The sequence below is a fragment of the Pseudophryne corroboree genome, chromosome 10 (assembly GCF_028390025.1).
Source record: "Pseudophryne corroboree isolate aPseCor3 chromosome 10, aPseCor3.hap2, whole genome shotgun sequence".
Lineage (NCBI taxonomy): Eukaryota > Metazoa > Chordata > Amphibia > Anura > Myobatrachidae > Pseudophryne > Pseudophryne corroboree.
This window is the reverse complement of record NC_086453.1, coordinates 7,685,679-7,707,511: the sequence shown is the minus strand read 5'-3', so window position 1 is coordinate 7,707,511 and position 21,833 is coordinate 7,685,679. Positions and strand designations below refer to the sequence as shown.

The window sequence follows — 21,833 nt, the reverse complement described above, 5'->3', positions numbered from 1 at the left end:
GAACTGTGTGGTATAACGGGAACAGAGGGCGCCGTGTGGTATAACGGGAACAGAGGGCGCAGTGTGGTATAATGTGAGCAGAGGGCACTGTGTCAGAACATGGACTGAGGGGCACTGTGTGGCCTAATGTGAACAGAGGGGCACTGTGTGGTATAATGGGAACTTAGGGCGCTGCGTGGCATAATGTGGACTGAGGGGCACTGTGTGGTATAATGGGAACTTAGGGCGCTGCGTGGCATAATGTGGACTGAGGGGCACTGTGTGGTATGATGGGAACTTAGGGCGCTGCGTGGCATAATGTGGACTGAGGGGCACTGTGTGGTATAATGGGAACTTAGGGCGCTGCGTGGCATAATGTGGACTGAGGGGCACTGTGTGGTATAATGGGAACTTAGGGCGCTGCGTGGCATAATGTGGACTGAGGGGCACTGTGTGGTATGATGGGAACTTAGGGCGCTGCGTGGCATAATGTGGACTGAGGGGCACTGTGTGGTATAATGGGAACTTAGGGCGCTGCGTGGCATAATGTGGACTGAGGGGCACTGTGTGGTATAATGGGAACTTAGGGCACTGCGTGGCATAATGTGGACTGAGGGGCACTGTGTGGTATAATGGGAACTTAGGGCACTGCGTGGCATAATGTGGACTGAGGGGCACTGTGTGGTATAATGGGAACTTAGGGCGCTGCGTGGCATAATGTGGACTGAGGGGCACTGTGTGGTATAATGGGAACTTAGGGCGCTGCGTGGCATAATGTGGACTGAGGGGCACTGTGTGGTATAATGGGAACTTAGGGCACTGCGTGGCATAATGTGGACTGAGGGGCACTGTGTGGTATAATGGGAACTTAGGGCGCTGCGTGGCATAATGTGGACTGAGGGGCACTGTGTGGTATAATGGGAACTTAGGGCACTGCGTGGCATAATGTGGACAGTTTAAATGTTTAAACAAACACTAAAAAAATAGAAAATACATTTCAAGCTTTACGTGTTTGCGATCCTTCAGATTCAATCATCTCTATGTAAGAATTTAGATTACAAATGAAAAGACGTAGGTATGTATCACCATCTAAAGATGACGTCTGCTAACAAAATACTAAAATAACAAGACCCCCCCCCCTCCCCAAAAAACAAAACAAAAAAAAAACAAAAAAAAAAAAAACACCCCACAAGGAGCGACTGGAGTCAGATACAAAATAAAATTACTTAAATAAAAGCAACAAAAAATAAAATACCCCACAACAACAACAAAAAACACCACACAACAAAACACATATAGTATCAATTAAAGTCCAGAAAGCCATCTGGAATCCCTATAATAGATGCACTAAACCTTGTGTTTTTCTCAGTATCATAGTGTACAACGCAGCAGTATGGGGATAAGGGATCAGAATGGTAAACTGGCAGCTTGGAACGGTTAGTTAGACAGAAGAAAATTTGCCAAGCAAATTGCGGAACACACGTCCGTCCAAGGGGTATCCGGCAGCGCAATTATTGAACGTTCCCATATGAGACCAGCTTACACACGGTTCAGGTCTATGTGGCATTGGTTATAGTGTGGTAGTAGTGGGCCCGGCTGGAGCTGGCGACTGTGCGTGCGTGTCACAGTTGGCTCAGGAGAAGAGAGCCAGTAAGTGGTAGCAGCCCGGTGATCCCCGGGAGCCACTGCCTTTCACAGCAGAGCCGCTGGAATGTAACAGATGCTGTGAGGACACCAGCTGATAACAGATGCTGTACTGTAAATTGACGCGTTTCTCCGTGTGAGTCTCATGGTTTCATCAGGAGGAAGGTGGCAGCTGACCTAGATCCCACGTGGAAAGGGTTATGTGGTACCAGCATTGTGGCTCAATTAGTGACTCTTGCTCTTGTGATTCCAGGATTAGTAGTTAACTATCTGCGCCAATCCATTGGTCATCCCAACCCACAGAGATGCAAGTTCCAGCAATTCCCACCACATAGTTTGTGACCCTGAGGCCACCACCAAAGGTCTGATTAGGTCCATAGCTCAACTTGTGTAGGTTCCCATAAATCTGGGCTCTGAACGCTTTATTCCGAACTCCAGTATAGCATCACGCCCATCGTCCAGTCCCACCTTCTCCTGGTGTCCCAGAGAGCGGAGTAGGGAAAACACCGGCTGATGCACTACAAGTACACTGTAACCACCATGTAATCTGTTCCCATAATAACAGGTGTAGAGCACATAATCCCTGTTGTTCTATCTGGCACAAAAGTTTTCCCATAAGAGGTCAGTCTTGTTCCTCTGGGCTATGCCCGGCCCTCAATCCGCTTTCTTTCCTCGGAGCGCGGAACGTTCGGGACGATAATATTCTTGCTGCATAATCCTAGAGAGGAAGCCAAACACAGGTGAGAAGAAGCATGGATGGTCCACATACATTATAGCAAGTCAGATACACCAGCAATGGTCCCATCCTGTATCCAACACAATACGGATGCCACACCCCCGTTACCTCACAGTCATCGGCCAGGAATGCCCCCTCACATCTGATTAGCCCCCCCCCATTACCTTCCAGTCACCGGCCAGGAACGCCCCCTCACATCTGCTTAGCCCCCCCCCCCATTACCTTCCAGTCACCGGCCAGGAACGCCCGCTCACATCTGTGCATCTGATTAGCCACACCCCCGTTACCTCACAGTCACCAGCCAGGAACGCCCCTCACATCTCTGTGCGCCCGATTAGCCACAACCCTGTTACCTCCCAGTCACTGGCCAGGAACGCCCCCTCACATCTGATTAGCCACCCCCCGTTACCTCCCAGTCACTGGCCAGAAACACCCCCCCCCCCCCCACCTTTGGCTGATTAGCCACCCCCCCGTTACCTCCCAGTCAACGTCCAGGAACGCCTGGTCATTTATAATTTGTGTCCTCTCTACCAGTCACCAGAATGCAATGGAATTGGATCAGACAGATGACCATTGGTCAGACGGGCAGGTGACCAGCGATGTGTGTGAGGGCATCAGCCAACCCTTAAGTGTTGGGGAAACAGTGAGCGACTATGGCCACGGATCATAGTGATAAGCCCAACTGGAGGATTGTAGATTGATGAGGACATTGGGCCGCGGGATTATACATTGGGTCACATTTAACAGACAAAGGGGTCTATTCATGAAGCAATGAAAAGAGTTGGAGAAACAGACAAGAGGAGAAGTTGCCCATGGCAACCAAACAGCATTTCCCTTACATTTTATAGAATGTACTTGATAAAGGCTTCCTTCAAAGCTGATGGTTGTCATGGGTAACTTCTCCACTGGTATTTTTCTCCACTCTTTTCACTGCTTCATGAATAGACCCCTAATTCAGAGGTTCTCGAACGCGGTCCTCAAGGCACCCCAACGGTTCAGGTTTTAGGTATATCCATGACTCTGCACAGATTGTTAAATCAAATTGACTGAGGTGATAATTAAGGCACCTGTGGCTTAAAACCGTTCAGGTGCCTTGAGGACCACGTTTGAGAACCTCTGGTGGACACATTGTATAGATGTGCAGTTCTGGACCGGTGCATCACAACCAATAGCACAGAATCTAAACCCAGTGCACGATGTAGTTTGAGTTTTAGAAAGAACATAAACTGGACCAACAATGGGGACGCGTTCCGACCGGTAATTTTCTAAAATTACATTTTAGGAGCACAGCAACCCATAATTTCTTCACATGGTACGTGCCAGAGAACCACCATCTCACCTCTTCCCGGCAAATGTCCAGCATGACCCCGGCATGGGCCAGACACCACAGCTCTCCCACCAGCGAGATGAAGATGTGTAAGATGTCGGACCATCTCCCCACTGTCATCATGAGAATCAGGAGACCCCCCATACGCACGAACACCGTCTGATAGGCCATCTGCTCCGTGGGCTTCTGGTTCTGCTCCTCTGTACCACAAACACAGAGAAAATAAGAATTTACTTACCGATAATTCTATTTCTCGTAGTCCGTAGTGGATGCTGGGGACTCCGTAAGGACCATGGGGAATAGCGGCTCCGCAGGAGACAGGGCACAAAAGTAAAAGCTTTAGGATCAGGTGGTGTGCACTGGCTCCTCCCCCTATGACCCTCCTCCAAGCCTCAGTTAGGATACTGTGCCCGGACGAGCGTACACAATAAGGAAGGATTTTGAATCCCGGGTAAGACTCATACCAGCCACACCAATCACACTGTACAACCTGTGATCTGAACCCAGTTAACAGCATGATAACAGCGGAGCCTCTGAAAAGATGGCTCACTACAGCAATAACCCGATTTTTGTAACAATAACTATGTACAAGTATTGCAGACAATCCGCACTTGGGATGGGCGCCCAGCATCCACTACGGACTACGAGAAATAGAATTATCGGTAAGTAAATTCTTATTTTATCTGACGTCCTAAGTGGATGCTGGGGACTCCGTAAGGACCATGGGGATTATACCAAAGCTCCCAAACGGGCGGGAGAGTGCGGATGACTCTGCAGCACCGAATGAGAGAACTCCAGGTCCTCCTCAGCCAGGGTATCAAATTTGTAGAATTTTTCAAACGTGTTTGCCCCTGACCAAGTAGCAGCTCGGCAAAGTTGTAAAGCCGAGACCCCTCGGGCAGCCGCCCAAGATGAGCCCACCTTCCTTGTGGAATGGGCATTTACACAAGGAAGGTGGGCTCATCTAGCAATCGTCTGCTTAGAAGCAAGAGCACCCAGTTTGTTGGGTGCATACAGGATAGCAGCAAGTCAGTTTTCCTGACTCCAGCCGTCCTGGAAATCTATATTTTCAGGGCCCTGACAACATCTAGCAACTTGGAGTCCTCCAAGTCCCTAGTAGCCGCAGGTACCACAATAAGCTGGTTCAGGTGAAACGCTGACACCACCTTAGGGAGAAACTGGGGACGAGTCCGCAGCTCTGCCCTGTCCGAATGGACAATCAGATATGGGCTTTTGTGAGACAAAGCCGCCAATTCTGACACTCGCCTGGCCGAGGCCAGGGCCAACAGCATGGTCACTTTCCATGTGAGATATTTCAAATCCACAGATTTGAGCGGTTTAAACCAATGTGATTTGAGGAATCCCAGAACTACGTTGAGATCCCACAGTGCCACTGGAGGCACAAAAGGGGGTTGTATATGCAGTACTCCCTTGACAAACTTCTGGACTTCAGGAACTGAAGCCAATTCTTTCTGGAAGAAAAATCGACAGGGCCGAAATTTGAACCTTAATGGACCCCAATTTGAGGCCCATAGACACTCCTGTTTGTAGGAAATGCAGGAATCGACCGAGTTGAAATTCCTCCGTGGGGGCCTTCCTGGCCTCACACCATGCAACATATTTTCGCCAAATGCGGTGATAATGTTGTGCGGTCACCTCCTTCCTGGCTCTGACCAGGGTAGGGATGACCTCTTCCGGAATGCCTTTTTCCCTTAGGATCCGGCGTTCAACCGCCATGCCGTCAAACGCAGCTACGGTAAGTCTTGGAACAGACATGATCCTTGCTGAAGCAAGTCCCTTCTTAGTATCTCTTGAAGTTCCGGGTACCAAGTCCTTCTTGGCCAATCCGGAGCCACGAGTATAGTTCTTACTCCTCTCCGTCTTATAATTCTCAGTATCTTGGGTATGAGAGGCAGAGGAGGGAACACATACACCGACTGGTACACCCACGGTGTTACCAGAGCGTCCCAGCTATTGCCTGAGGGTCTCTTGACCTGGCGCAACACCTGTCCAGTTTTTTGTTCATACGGGACGCCATCATGTCCACCTTTGGTCTTTCCCAACGGTTCACAATCATGTGGAAGACTTCCAGATGAAGTCCCCACTCTCCCGGGTGGAGGTCGTTCCTGCTGAGGAAGTCTGCTTCCCAGTTGTCCACTCCCGGAATGAACACCGCTGACAGTGTTATCACATGATTTTTCGCCCAGCGAAGAATCCTTGCTGCCATTGCCCTCCTGCTTCTTGTGCCGCCCTGTCTGTTTACGTGGGCGACTGCCGTGATGTTGTCCGACTGGATCAGCACCGGTTGACTTTGAAGCAGAGGTCTTCCTAGGCTCAGAGCATTGTAAATTGCCCTTAGCTCCAGTATATTTATGTGGAGAGAAGTCTCCAGACTTGACCACACTCCTTGGAAATTTCTTCCCTGTGTGACTGCTCCCCAGCCTCTCAGGCTGGCATCCGTGGTCACCAGAACCCAGTCCTGAATGCCGAATGTGCTGCCCTCTAGTAGATGAGCACTCTGCAGCCACTACAGAAGAGACACCCTTGTCCTTGGAGACAGGATTATCCGCTGATGCATCTGAAGATGCGATCCGGACCATTCGTCCAGCAGATCCCACTGAAAAATTCTTGCGTGAAATCTGCCGAATGGAATCGCTTCGTAAGAAGCCACCATTTTTCCCAGGACTCTTGTGCATTGATGCACTGACACTTGGCCTGGTTTTAGGAGGTTTCTGACTAGCTCGGATAACTCCCTGGCTTTCTCCTCTGGGAGAAACACATTTTTCTGGACTGTGTCCAGAATCATCCCTAGGAACAGCAGACGTGTCGTCGGAATCAGCTGCGATTTTGGAATATTTAGAATCCACCCGTGCTGTCGTAGAACTACTTGAGATAGTGCTACTCCGACCTCCAACTGTTCTCTGGACCTTGCCCTTATCAGGAGATCGTCCAAGTAAGGGATAATTAAGACGCCTTTTCTTTGAAGAATCATCATTTCGGCCATTACCTTGGTAAAGACCCGGGGTGCCGTGGACAATCCAAACGGCAGCGTCTGAAACGGATAGTGACAGTTCTGTACCACGAACCTGAGGTACCCTTGGTGAGAAGGGCAAATTGGGACATGGAGGTAAGCATCCTTGATGTCCAGGGACACCATATAGTCCCCTTCTTCCTGGTTCGCTATCACTGCTCTGAGTGACTCCATCTTGATTTGAACCTTTGTATGTAAGTGTTCAAAGATTTCAGATTTAGAATAGGTCTCACCGAGCCGTCTGGCTTCAGTACCACAAATAGTGTGGAATAATACCCCTTTCCTTGTTGTAGGAGGGGTACTTTGATTATCACCTGCTGGGAATACAGCTTGTGAATTGTTTCCAATACTGCCTCCCTGTCGGAGGGAGACGTTGGTAAAGCAGACTTCAGGAACCTGCGAGGGGGAGACGTCTCGAATTTCCAATCTGTACCCCTGGGATACTACTTGTAGGATCCAGGGGTCCACTTGCGAGTGAGCCCACTGCGCGCTGAAACTCTTGAGACGACCCCCCACCGCACCTGAGTCCGCTTGTACGGCCCCAGCGTCATGCTGAGGACTTGGCAGAAGCGGTGGAGGGCTTCTGTTCCTAGGAAGGGGCTGCCTGCTGCAGTCTTCTTCCCTTTCCTCTACCCCTGGGCAGATATGACTGGCCTTTTGCCCGCTTGCCCTTATGGGGACGAAAGGACTGAGGCTGAAAAGACGGTGTCTTTTTCTGCTGAGATGTGACTTGGGGTAAAAAAGGTGGATTTTCCAGCTGTTGCCGTGGCCACCAGGTCCGATGGACCGACCCCAAATAACTCCTCCCCTTTATACAGCAATACTTCCATGTGCCGTTTGGAATCTGCATCACCTGACCACTGTCGTGTCCATAAACATCTTCTGGCAGATATGGACATCGCACTTACTCTTGATGCCAGAGTGCAAATATCCCTCTGTGCATCTCGCATATATAGAAATGCATCCTTTAAATGCTCTATAGTCAATAAAATACTGTCCCTGTCAAGGGTATCAATATTTTCAGTCAGGGAATCCGACCAAGCCACCCCAGCGCTGCACATCCAGGCTGAGGCGATCGCTGGTCGCAGTATAACACCAGTATGTGTGTATATACTTTTTAGGATATTTTCCAGCCTCCTATCAGCTGGCTCCTTGAAGGCGGCCGTATCTGGAGACGGTAACGCCACTTGTTTTGATAAGCGTGTGAGCGCCTTATCCACCCTAAGGGGTGTTTCCCAACGCGCCCTAACTTCTGGCGGGAAAGGGTATAACGCCAATAATTTTCTATCGGGGGAAACCCACGCATCATCACACACTTTATTTAATTTATCTGATTCAGGAAAAACTACAGGTAGTTTTTTCACATCCCACATAATACCCTTTTTTGTGGTACTTGTAGTATCAGACATATGTAACACCTCCTTCATTGCCCTTAACATGTAACGTGTGGCCCTAATGGAAAATACGTTTGTTTCTTCACCGTCGACACTGGAGTCAGTGTCCGTGTCTGTGTCGACCGACTGAGGTAAATGGGCGTTTTAAAGCCCCTGACGGTGTTTGAGACGCCTGGACAGGTACTAATTGGTTTGCCGGCCGTCTCATGTCGTCAACCGACCTTGCAGCGTGTTGACATTATCACGTAATTCCCTAAATAAGCCATCCATTCCGGTGTCGACTCCCTAGAGAGTGACATCACCATTACAGGCAATTGCTCCGCCTCCTCACCAACATCGTCCTCATACATATCGACACACACGTACCGACACACAGCACACACACAGGGAATGCTCTGATAGAGGACAGGACCCCACTAGCCCTTTGGGGAGACAGAGGGAGAGTTTGCCAGCACACACCAAAACGCTATAATTATACAGGGACAACCTTATATAAGTGTTTTCCCTTATAGCATCTTAATATATAATAATATCGCCAAATAAGTGCCCCCCCCTCTCTGTTTTAACCCTGTTTCTGTAGGGCAGTGCAGGGGAGAGCCTGGGAGCCTTCCTAGCAGCGGAGCTGTGTAGGAAAATGGCGCTGTGTGCTGAGGAGAATAGGCCCCGCCCCCTTTTCGGCGGGCTTCTTCTCCCGTTTTTCTGACAACCTGGCAGGGGTTAAATACATCCATATAGCCCCAGAGGCTATATGTGATGTATTTTTAGCCAGCATAGGTACTTTCATTGCTGCCCAGGGCGCCCCCCCCCCAGCGCCCTGCACCCTCAGTGACCGTTGGTGTGAAGTGTGCTGAGAGCAATGGCGCACAGCTGCCGTGCTGTGCGCTACCTTAAGAAGACTGGGAAGTCTTCAGCCGCCGATTTCTGGACCTCTTCTCTCTTCAGCATCTGCAAGGGGGTCGGCGGCGCGGCTCCGGTGACCCATCCAGGCTGTACCTGTGATCGTCCCTCTGGAGCTAATGGTGTCCAGTAGCCTAAGAAGCCAATCCATCCTGCACGCAGGTGAGTTCACTTCTTCTCCCCTAATTCCCTCGTTGCAGTGATCCTGTTGCCAGCAGGACTCACTGAAAATAAAAAACCTAACAAAACTTTTACTCTAAGCAGCTCTTTAGGAGAGCCACCTAGATTGCACCCTGCTCGGCCGGGCACAAAAACCTAACTGAGGCTTGGAGGAGGGTCATAGGGGGAGGAGCCAGTGCACACCACCTGATCCTAAAGCTTTTACTTTTGTGCCCTGTCTCCTGCGGAGCCGCTATTCCCCATGGTCCTTACGGAGTCCCCAGCATCCACTTAGGACGTCAGAGATATACAGGAGAGACAGTAATACACACCACGGATATGGACGGGGACTCAGGGGCTGATCCTGGGATGGGAGCAAAGCAAAGGAAGCCAGTACCCGCACCTGGGTAAGACCATGTAACTGTGCGGGTGGGGTGGATGTAACATGTGCAGAGAGGTTTGGAGAGGGGGAGCTAGCTCAGATCTACATTGCAGTGTATGAATAAAGCCGTCCAGCATGTGTGGGCTACATGCAGAAGCAGACAGTATTATTTAGTGCCATAACTAGGGCGGTCCGACAAGAGCAGATGCCCACTTGGTGGTACCAGCTGCAGCCGCAATCTGCCAAGCGCTCGCTGCAATGTATATTACTAGTATACACCTCAGCGGCAGGTGCCCTGCGCTCTCTCTCTCTGTGCAGTGCGCTGTCCCGGCTGAGCCGAGCGAGTCTCCCGCAAGCTGAAGGGAGACATCAGACCATGGCTGAGCCCAACAGGAGGAAGAGGAGTGAGGAGGAGGGGCTCTACTGTGGCATGTCTATAAGTGGTACTACTGTGTGGCGTAACCTGTATAAGGGGCACTATTGTGCGGCGTAACCTGCATAAGATACACTACTGTGTCATAACGTGTATAAGGGGCACTAATGTGTGGTATAACGTGTATAAGGGGCACTACTGCGTGGCGTAACCTGTATAAGGGGCACTACTGTGTGGTGTAACCCGTATAAGGAGCACTGCGATACGGCGTAACCCGTATAAGGGGCACTACGATGCGGCGTAACCCGTATAAGGGGCACTAATGTGTGGTATAACGTGTATAAGGGGCACTACTGTGCGGCGTTACCTGTATAAGATACATTACTGTGTCATAACGTGTATAAGGGGCACTAATGTGTGGTGTAACGTGTATAAAAGGCACTACTGTGCGGCGTAACGTGTATAAGGGGCACTACTGTGCGGCGTTACCTGTATAAGATACATTACTGTGTCATAACGTGTATAAGGGGCACTAATGTGTGGTGTAACGTGTATAAAAGGCACTACTGTGCGGCGTAACCTGTATAAGGGGCACTACTGTGCGGCGTAACCCGTATAAGGGGCACTACGGTGCGGCGTAACCCGTATAAGGGGCACTACTGTGTCATAACGTGTATAAGGGGCACTACTGTGCGGCGTAACCTGTATAAGAGGCACTACTGTGTCATAACGTGTATAAGGGGCACTACTGTGCGGCGTAACCTGTATAAGGGGCACTACTGTGTCATAACGTGTATAAGGGGCACTAATGTGTGGTATAACGTGTATAACGGGCACTACTTTGCGGTGTAACCTGTATAAGGGGCACTACTTTGCGGCGTAACCTGTATAAGGGGCACTACTGTGCGGCGTAACCCATATAAGGGGCACTACTGTGCGGCGTAACCCATATAAGGGGCACTACTGTGGTGTAATATGAATTAGTTCTATTCTGTGGTCCTTGCCCCTTCCCCACAAAGTCACGCCTTTACTTTTGGCGTGCGCCATCACTATTTCATATATGGTTGGGGGACGAGGACAAAATATCTAGCTACGGCTCTGCCTGCATGGTACGTAATAAAGGTATTTGCCCCCACCCGCAGTGCAGCATGCCCTGTCCAGGTGCAGTTACTGGCTCGCTTTGCTTTGTTCCCAGCTCAGAGTCCGCCCCGTATCGTCTCTCTAGGCGGTTTTCCATACATTACGGGGGAAGAGAACGTGCCATCACCGCTATCCTCACCTTGCATATATATAACCAGCAGGGTGTAGCAGATGGTAAGTGGGGTCCAGAACCGTACGGCCTCCGAGGTGCTGAGGAAATCCCTGTTGATCACAGCCACTGCCGCCAGGTCGGACACGAGGAACGCCACTTTCAGGGCGCGGCGCAGGACGGTGGGGATCTCATGCCACCATGCCACCAGCGACAGGCACACCCCGCAATACCGCTTACTGCTGTGCAGCTGGTACATCACCCCCACGTGCCGGCTCATCCGCCTCGTCTGCCACACAATCAGGGTGGACAGGCCCACCGCCAGCAGCAGGTTCCAGGTGCGGTGGGGGGCTCCTTCGTGCAGGTAATCCAGGCTGCAGGTCACCCCACAGCCCAGGGAGAACTGGCAGAGGAAGAAGAGCTGCGAGCTGTGGGTGCCCTGCGGAGACAACGCCAGTTACCCTCACTGATCCAGAGAGCAACGAGTGGAGAGGTTGCCTATAGCAACGCATCAGCTGCTGCCTAGCAGTTCTTCAGTGCATTCTACAAAATGATAGAAGTTCATTGGTTGCTACGGGCAACTTCTCCACTCATTGAAGGCTTGATACATTTATCAGAGAGGTCATTATGGAGGTAGGTGGCAGCAGTGTGCAAGTGGAGGTAAGTCCACATGGCAGGGGACTGAAGATGCAGCCCAGAGGTCGCACCTCTGGAGAGCCGCTGGGTCCAAGTTCCCATCGGACGCGGCTAAGGCCTACAGCGATAAGTGTCCATTATATTTATCGCTACTTATCGGGTGTGGGTTAATGCCAGAGCCGGCCATAGGTATAGGCAAACTAGGCAATTGCCTAGGGCATTTGATATGCCTAGGGGCATCAGCAGCTTCTGCTGATTAAAATGATATGCGGCATGCCTATATTCTGTGTGTAGCATTTCATATGCAGATACAGCCACAGTCTCACACAGTATATAGGCATGCCACATATCATTTTAATCAGCAGAAGCTGCTTGTGCATCCTAGCCACATAGCAATGCAAATAAGATGCATTTTGATTAAAAAAAGGTGCCCAACGTTAGCATTGAAGCAAGATTTATGAGGACACATCTGTATCCAAGCAGAGGCAGAGGTCACAGTGTTCGTGGCAGTGTGAGTGCTGTGTGCATGTGAGTGGGTTGGTTGTGCAGTAGTGTTCAGAATATGTGTAAGGGGCACTATGTGTGTCATTATGTGTGTAAGGGCATTAATAATGTGCGGCATATGTGTAACAGGGTACTACTGTATGTGTGTCTTTATGTGTATAGGGACACTATTAATGTGCAGCAAATGTGTAGGGGGCACTATGTGTGTCATGTGTATAAGGGCATTAATAATGTGCGGCATATGTGTAAGGGACATTATGTGTATAAGGGCATTAATAAAGGTTGTCATAATGTGTAAGGCACATTATGTTTATAAGGACATTAATAATGTGTCTCATATGTGTAAGGGGCATTACTGTGTGGCATTAGGTGTATAAGGTGCTCTACTATGTGGCGTTGCATATAGAAAAGGCACTACTGTGTTGTCTAATGTGAATAAAGAGCAATAGGGTGTGGTGTAATGTGAATAAGGAGCAATTCAGTGTGATGTAATGTGAGTAAGAGGCTCTACTGTGAGGAGTAACGTTTATAAAGATAAAGTGATACTACTGTGGGATGTAATATTAATTATGGACACTATCGCATGATCAAATGTGAATAAAGTTGCAGTACTGTGTGGCGTAATTGGAATTGGGGTTACTATTGTGTGGCCATGCCCCTTGCCAGCAAAAACACACCCATTTTTGGGCTGTGCGCCAAATGTGCAAACTGTTCCTATTTAAAATATAGGGGGTACAAACACTAAACTAAGGACTGCTATGGGTGAGGGGTGATGGTGCTGGGAAAGAGGTGCAAGGTCAGAGGTGGAACCAGCGGTGGTGCTAGGGGGCACCAGCCAAAATCTTGCCTAGGGCATCATATTGGTTAGGGCTGGCTCTGGTTAATGCGCAACGGAAAATGCTGGCGATAAATAAGTAAATGTTATTAATTAGACATAAATTGTGTGGGCCAGCACCCAGGTATGACCCCAGGATTCGGGGACCTGTAGTAATATAGTCCCTGGAGAAATGTTCCCACATGGGACAAACCTTCCACCTATGTGCGTCAGCCTTTACCGACATGATCAGCACTAGAACCCTACTGTGCATCATTTTCCACCTGAGCTTGAAGGACCTGCGGGGCCCAGGAAGATGTAATAAATACTTGGGCACATCACTGGTAGGAGGGGGAGGGCTCTGTAGGCAGCGGCGTGGGGCAGTGTCTCTTCTGGGGCTCACACTACAAACCTTTGGCAGAGACAGGATCATGGAGACTGCACGCAGAGAGAACTCCAGAGTCACTAGGGCCCCCACTCGTGGCCCCAGCAGGGAGTAGAGGAGGGTGAGGAGCAGCAGATGGAGAAGATCCCTGAGCCGAGACTGGGAGGCGAGCTGGGCGGCTCTCTTCTGCCTCTCGGGGTCACTGTGTGCCAGAAGAGGGTGAGGAGACCAGTTAGTAGCATTGTCTGGGGTTTAGGTGAGAGCTGGGTCTACACTAAGGGCCTAATTCAGACCTGATCACAAAAGCAAAATCTTTCTCTAATGGGCAAAACCATGTGCAGTGTTGGGGGGGGGGGGGGGGGGCAGATGTAACATGTGCAGAAAGAGTTAGATTTGGGTGGGTTATTTTGTTTCTACGCAGGGTAAATACTGGCTGCTTTATTTTTACGCTGCAATTTAGATTTCAGTTTGAACACCCCCCACCCAAATCTAACTCTCTGCACATGTTACATCTACCCCCCTGCAGTGCACATGGTTTTCCCCATTAGAGAAAGATTTTGCGATCCATGCCCTAAGTCTAGGGAAAATGCTGGATCCACACTAACACACACACACACACACACACACACACACACACTGATTGTGTCCATACAGAGTCACAGTTGTATTTTCAGAAGGGTAGTGAAAATGTGCTGGGTATACTGGGCGGTGACTGGAAGGAGTCTCAGTGCACGCACCAAGATGGCCGTCTTATGGTTGTTCTTGGGCGGTGACTGGGAGGAGGCACATGGCACACACACCAAGATGGCCGTCATATGGGCGTTCCTGGGCAGAGGCGCACGCACCAATATGGCCGTCTTATGGTTGTTCTTGGGCGGTGACTGGGAGGAGGCACATGGCACACGCACCAAGATGGCCGTCTTATGGGCGTTCCTGGACAGAGGTGCACGCACCAAGATGGCCGTCTTATGGGCGTTGCTGGGCGGTGACTGGGAGGAGGCACATGGCACACGCACCAAGATGGCCGTCTTATGGGCGTTCCAGGGCGGTGACTGGGAGGAGGCTCAGCACACGTACTGCGATGGGCGTGTCATGGGTGTGCCTGGTAGGCTCAGCACACGCACGGAAATGGGCATGTTATGGGCATGTTGGTGAAAGCGGTTGCACACACAGACGCTCACTTAGGAGGCCATAGTCAGATAGAGACCCTGCACATGCCATAGGGCTGGCACAAGTTTCGGAGCACCACCGGACGCAGACAGTGGGCGTCTCAGCCCTTACACAGTCATACGCAGTGATGTACATTAGAGAGGGACTTTGTAGCGCAATTTGCATAAAGTCACAGATGGGAGAACGCCAATAGGCGCACCTGCAGGTGCTACTACCTCCACCAATTGTGGATCTGACACGTAACTGTGTGTGCGGGTGTGAGGTTAGTGCGGATCTGACACGTCACTGTGTGTGCGGGTGTGAGCTTAGGCGGTCATTCCGAGTTGTTCGCTCGCTAGCAGTTTTTAGCAGCCGTGCAAACGCTATGCCGCCTCCCACTGGGGAGTGTATTTTAGCTTAGCAGAAGTGCGAACGAAAGGATCGCAGAGCGGCTACAAAATAATTTTGTGCAGTGTCAGAGTAGCTCCAGACCTACTCAGCGCTAGCGATCACTTCAGACTGTTCAATTCCTGTTTTGACGTCACAAACCCGCCCTGCGTTCGCCCAGCCACGCCTGCATTTTTTTCAAACACTCCCTGAAAACGGTCAGTTGACACCCAGAAACACCCTCTTCCTGTCAATCACTTTGCGGTCAGCAGTGCGACTGAAAGCTTCGCTAGGCCTTGTGTGAAACTACATTGTTTGTTGTGCCCATACGTCGCGCGTGTGCAATGCGCCGCATGCGCAGAACTGCCATTTCTTTGCCTGATCGCTGCGCAGCAAACAAAAGCTGCTAGCGATCAACTCGGAATGACCCCTTAGTGCGGATCTGGCACGTCACTGTGTGTACGGGTGTGAGCTTAGCGCGGATCTGGCACGTCACTGTGTGTACGGGTGTGAGCTTAGCGCGGATCTGGCACGTCACTGTGTGTACGGGTGTGAGCTTAGCGCGGATCTGGCACGTCACTGTGTGTACGGGTGTGAGCTTAGCGCGGATCTGGCACGTCACTGTGTGTACGGGTGTGAGCTTAGCGCGGATCTGGCACGTCACTGTGTGTACGGGTGTGAGCTTAGCGCGGATCTGGCACGTCACTGTGTGTACGGGTGTGAGCTTAGTATGGATCCAGCTTTTTAAATAGATCAGAGGTTCCCAAACACAGTCTTCAGGGCAGATGGTTAAATCAAATTACGTCTGTGTTAGGAGTTAGTCTCTGTGTATTAGTTAGCAGTATCAGGTATTAGTATGTGTCTAGTTAGTAATGTTAGGAGTTAGTCTCCGTGTACTAGTTAGCAGTATTAGTATGTGTGTCTGGTTAGCAGTGTTAGGAGTTAGTCTCCGTGTACTAGTTAGCAGTATCAGGTATTAGTATGTGTGTCTGGTTAGCAGTGTTAGGAGTTAGTCTCCGTGTACTAGTTAGCAGGTATTAGTATATGTGTCTAGTTAGTAGTTAGTCTCTGTGTACTAGTAGTTAGTAGTATGTTGCAATGTTTTGTATATTATTTAGAGGATACAACTTACTTCAGACACATGATGTAGAGATGGACCCTCATGAAGTTGTAGAGGACGGACACAGCGCTGGCCCCAACCAGACCTGGGAGAGAGGAGAGATCGTTCCCATGATTACCATTTCCCAGCAATCAGGGCTGGACAGCGCTCATGGGATGTAGATATGATCCCGGCGTTCAGCATACAGATACCGGGGTCCTGGCTGCCAGAGTGCCGGCAGGGGGCCCAGGACTATTCCTACACGTGGATGTCCACGACACCATGGAGGGGGAATACAACCTGTGGCGAGCGCAGTGACCCACCCAGCCCGCAAGGGGCTTTATTGCACATCCTGGCGGCCGGTATCTCAGAGTCGGTATGCCAACCGACGGACTCACAGTGTTCTCAGTGCTGTTCTCATGGTCACAGAGACTGAGGGCCCGGGCACGCACAGGAGTCAGGGGCCCGGGCACGCACAGGAGTCAGGGGCCCGGCACAAGGGATTAGTCATCATGCACACAGGATGAGGGTCCTGGCTGGCACCCCAACTTAGGGGTCTCAGATTTAGAGGCTCAATACATAGGATCCGGGATCCTGCACACAGGGTGAGGGACCATACACACGCTATCCGGCACGCAGGGTGAGGGACCATACACACGCTATCCGGCACACAGGGTGAGGGACCCTACACACGGTATCCGGCACACAGGGTGAGGGACCATACACACGGTATCCGGCACACAGGGTGAGGGACCCTACACACGGTATCCGGCACACAGGGTGAGGGACCCTACACACGGTATCCGGCACACAGGGTGAGGGACCCTACACACGGTATCCGGGTTCCGGCACACAGGGTGAGGGACCCTACACACGGTATCCGGCACACAGGGTGAGGGACCCTACACACGGTATCCGGGGTCCGGCACACAGGGACAATAGGAACCCTACACCATGGTTACCTACCATCCAGATACCCCGACATACAGGGACAATAGGGACCCTACACCATGGTTACCTACCATCCAGATACCCCGACATACAGGGACAATAGGGACCCTACACCATGGTTACCTACCATCCAGATACCCCGACATACAGGGACAATAGGGACCCTACACCATGGTTACCTACCATCCAGATACCCCGGCATACAGGGACAATAGGGACCCTACACCATGGTTACCTACCATCCAGCTACCCCGACATACAGGGACAATAGGGACCCTACACCATGGTTACCTACCATCCAGCTACCCCGGCATACAGGGACAATAGGGACCCTACACCATGGTTACCTACCCTCCGGATACCCCAACATACAGGGATAATAGGGACCCTACACCATGGTTACCTACCCTCCAGATACCCCGACATACAGGGACAATAGGGACCCTACACCATGGTTACCTACCCTCCGGATACCCCGACATACAGGGACAATAGGGACCCTACACCATGGTTACCTACCATCCAGACACCCCGGCATACAGGGACCCTACACCATGGTTACCCACCATCCAGATACCCCGACATACAGGGACAATAGGGACCCTACACCATGGTTACCTACCATCCAGATACCCCGGCATACAGGGACAATAGGGACCTTACACCATGGTTACCTACCATCCAGATACCCCGACATACAGGGACAATAGGGACCCTACACCATGGTTACCTACCATCCAGATACTCCGACATACAGGGACAATAGGGACCCTACACCATGGTTACCTACCATCCAGATACCCCGACATACAGGGATAATAGGGACCCTACACCATGGTTACCTACCCTCCAGATACCCCGACATACAGGGACAATAGGGACCCTACACCATGGTTACCTACCATCCAGATACCCCGGCATACAGGGACAATAGGGACCCTACACCATGGTTACATACCATCCAGATACCCCGGCATACAGGGACCCTACACCATGGTTACCTACCATCCAGATACCCCGACATACAGGGACAATAGGGACCCTACACCATGGTTACCTACCATCCCGATACCCCGGCATACAGGGACCCTACACCATGGTTACCTACCATCCAGATACCCCGACATACAGGGACCCTACACCATGGTTACCTACCATCCAGATACCCCGACATACAGGGACAATAGGGACCCTACACCATGGTTACCTACCATCCAGATACCCCGACATACAGGGATAATAGGGACCCTACACCATGGTTACCTACCCTCCAGATACCCCGACATACAGGGACAATAGGGACCCTACACCATGGTTACCTACCATCCAGATACCCCGGCATACAGGGACAATAGGGACCCTACACCATGGTTACATACCATCCAGATACCCCAGCATACAGGGACCCTACACCATGGTTACCTACCATCCAGATACCCCGACATACAGGGACAATAGGGACCCTACACCATGGTTACCTACCATCCAGATACCCCGGCATACAGGGACCCTACACCATGGTTACCTACCATCCAGATACCCCGACATACAGGGACCCTACACCATGGTTACCTACCATCCAGATACCCCGACATACAGGGACCCTACACCATGGTTACCTACCATCCAGATACCCCGGCATACAGGGACCCTACACCATGGTTACCTACCATCCAGATACCCCGACATACAGGGACCCTACACCATGGTTACCTACCATCCAGATACCCCGACATACAGGGACCCTACACCATGGTTACCTACCATCCAGATACCCCGACATACAGGGACCCTACACCATGGTTACCTACCATCCAGATACCCCGACATACAGGGACAATAGGGACCCTACACCATGGTTACCTACCATCCAGATACCCCAGCATACAGGGACAATAGGGACCCTACACCATGGTTACCTACCATCCAGATACCCCGACATACAGGGACAATAGTGACCCTACACCATGGTTACCTACCATCCAGATACCCCGGCATACAGGGACAATAGGGACCCTACACCATGGTTACCTACCCTCCGGATACCCCGACATACAGGGACAATAGGGACCCTACACCATGGTTACCTACCCTCCAGATACCCCGACATACAGGGACAATAGGGACCCTACACCATGGTTACCTACCCTCCGGATACCCCGACATACAGGGACAATAGGGACCCTACACCATGGTTACCTACCATCCAGATACCCCGGCATACAGGGACCCTACACCATGGTTACCTACCATCCAGATACCCCGACATACAGGGACAATAGGGACCCTACACCATGGTTACCTACCATCCAGATACCCCGGCATACAGGGACAATAGGGACCCTACACCATGGTTACCTACCATCCAGATACCCCGACATACAGGGACAATAGGGACCCTACACCATGGTTACCTACCATCCAGATACCCCGACATACAGGGACAATAGGGACCCTACACCATGGTTACCTACCATCCAGATACCCCGGCATACAGGGACAATAGGGACCCTACACCATGGTTACCTACTCTCCGGATACCCCGACATACAGGGATAATAGGGACCCTACACCATGGTTACCTACCCTCCAGATACCCCGACATACAGGGACAATAGGGACCCTACACCATGGTTACCTACCATCCAGATACCCCGGCATACAGGGACAATAGGGACCCTACACCATGGTTACCTACCATCCAGATACCCCGACATACAGGGACAATAGGGACCCTACACCATGGTTACCTACCATCCAGATACCCCGGCATACAGGGACCCTACACCATGGTCACCTACCATCCAGATACCCCGACATACAGGGACAATAGGGACCCTACACCATGGTTACCTACCATCCAGATACCCCGACATACAGGGACAATAGGGACCCTACACCATGGTTCCCTACCATCCGGATACCCCGGCATACAGGGACAATAGGGACCCTACACCATGGTTACCTACCCTCCGGATACCCCGACATACAGGGACAATAGGGACCCTACACCATGGTTACCTACCATCCAGATACCCCGGCATACAGGGACAATAGGGACCCTACACCATGGTTACCTACCATCCAGATACCCCGGCATACAGGGACAATAGGGACCCTACACCATGGTTACCTACCATCCAGATACCCCGGCATACAGGGACAATAGGGACCCTACACCATGGTTACCTACCATCCAGATACCCCGGCATACAGGGACAATAGGGACCCTACACCATGGTTACCTACCATCCAGATACCCCGGCATACAGGGACAATAGGGACCCTACACCATGGTTACCTACCATCCAGATACCCCGGCATACAGGGACAATAGGGACCCTACACCATGGTTACCTACCATCCAGATACCCCGGCATACAGGGACCCTACACCATGGTTACCTACCCTCCCAATTCTGCAGGAGACTCCCTGAAATAGCAGCGATCGCCCCAATTGCACCTTACGCCCATTATGCGATGGGCCCCGCACACTTGCCGATGTTTCTGATTTGGACAATGTTCGTTTTCAACGATTAACAACCATCGTCCAAATTGGCTTGCTATGCTGAACGAGGGAAAACGACAGCGGGGACGCGCATCTCTCATCATTGGTGCATACACAATGAGCGATATGAACGATTTATCGTTCATTACTGAACAAGATCGTTCCACCGTGCCCGTCACCCTGCACATACGCGAATCCTCTGTAAGGACTCCGGGGACCTGAGGCGAGCGTGTCAGCGCGCATGCACCTTCTCCCCAGCTCCCAGCGAGCCGTGCTGTGTGACCCTCAGGCACCGTAGCCAGACAATAAAGTTATATTAAAAAAAAAAAAAAAAGCCACAACAAAGAACTAGTGCTGCAGCGCCAGCCCCGACCTGCCGACCTCACAGAAAGGGGAGTAACAAGCGGTAAGGCGCGACCATCCACGTCATACATCAGGTAGCTGCCGCCAACACGCAGCACAGCGCACCGGACGAACGGCCCCATGCGCCTTGCGTTTGCCTTAAACTCCCGCTGTGAGCCGCATCATACATAACTGTGATGCGGTAAAAGCGGGAGCTGCAAAAAGCACATAGCGCACGTTCTTACATCTGCCCCGATGATCCCTATGGCTACATGCACTATAAATAAGGTTTCTCGTGGCCACTTACATTATATAGAACCCCTTGTAAAAAAAAAAAAAAAAAAAAAAAAAAAAGGGACCCATTAAGTAGACTTACCATACTGTCCCTTTAAACCGGGACACCTATGAGTTACACAGGTTCTGGGGCTGGCTGACTACATGCTGCGTGTCACCTGGTGTTACTCAGCCACAGAACCTGTGTAATCCATGAGTGTAAAGGGATAGTATAGGTGGCTCCCTGACTCCCGGCTAGAGCCGCCTTATGGCCATATATAACTCATTACACAGCAGAACCCGCACCCCTCTGCCTGTGTATGACAGGCAGGCACCCCCCTCCTCCCGTACATTGCTGCAGCGGCTCTACCATAATATGGGGTCTGGGGGGGGTGGCATTATAACAGATATAGACCTCACCTTGTAGCAGACAGTCCACGCTGCCCCAGAACTGCCATGGGACCCTGGGTATGTATGAGAAGAGACCCATCCTCAGCCTGGCACAGGAGCTGGGAGACAGCCTTATATGAGAGTAAAGGTCATTATGAGCCCTGACAAGTGATTACACAGAGCAGAGGAGACATTAACCCCGGCAGCCCCAGGTTCCTCCCTCCT

General features: G+C 51.2%; 1 protein-coding gene across 1 annotated transcript; it reads right to left on the bottom strand.

The window, feature by feature from the left end:
• Nucleotides 1-1,149: 1,149 nt before the first annotated feature.
• On the bottom strand, nucleotides 1,150-21,809 carry TMEM82 (transmembrane protein 82). The gene is made up of 6 exons (XM_063942080.1): nucleotides 21,639-21,809; nucleotides 16,179-16,251; nucleotides 13,538-13,712; nucleotides 11,202-11,610; nucleotides 3,699-3,886; nucleotides 1,150-2,341 (listed from the first exon to the last, which is right to left on the bottom strand). The coding sequence occupies exons 1-6, from the start codon at nucleotides 21,706-21,708 to the stop codon at nucleotides 2,246-2,248; spliced, it is 1,011 nt and encodes a 336-aa protein (XP_063798150.1). The 5' UTR covers nucleotides 21,709-21,809; the 3' UTR covers nucleotides 1,150-2,245.
• Nucleotides 21,810-21,833: the final 24 nt, after the last annotated feature.

What these genes read in the sequence shown, in the direction of transcription:
- TMEM82 (XM_063942080.1), bottom strand. Translation starts at nt 21,708, where the DNA reads ATGGGTCTCTTCTCATACATACCCAGGGTCCCATGGCAGTTCTGGGGC. An exon ending in GCTGGTTATATATATGCAAG is followed by an intron (nt 3,887 to 11,201) that starts GTGAGGATAGCG and finishes TTTGTGGTACAG; the next exon opens with AGGAGCAGAACCAGAAGCCC. An exon ending in TGGACATTTGCCGGGAAGAG is followed by an intron (nt 2,342 to 3,698) that starts GTGAGATGGTGG and finishes CTTCCTCTCTAG; the next exon opens with GATTATGCAGCAAGAATATT.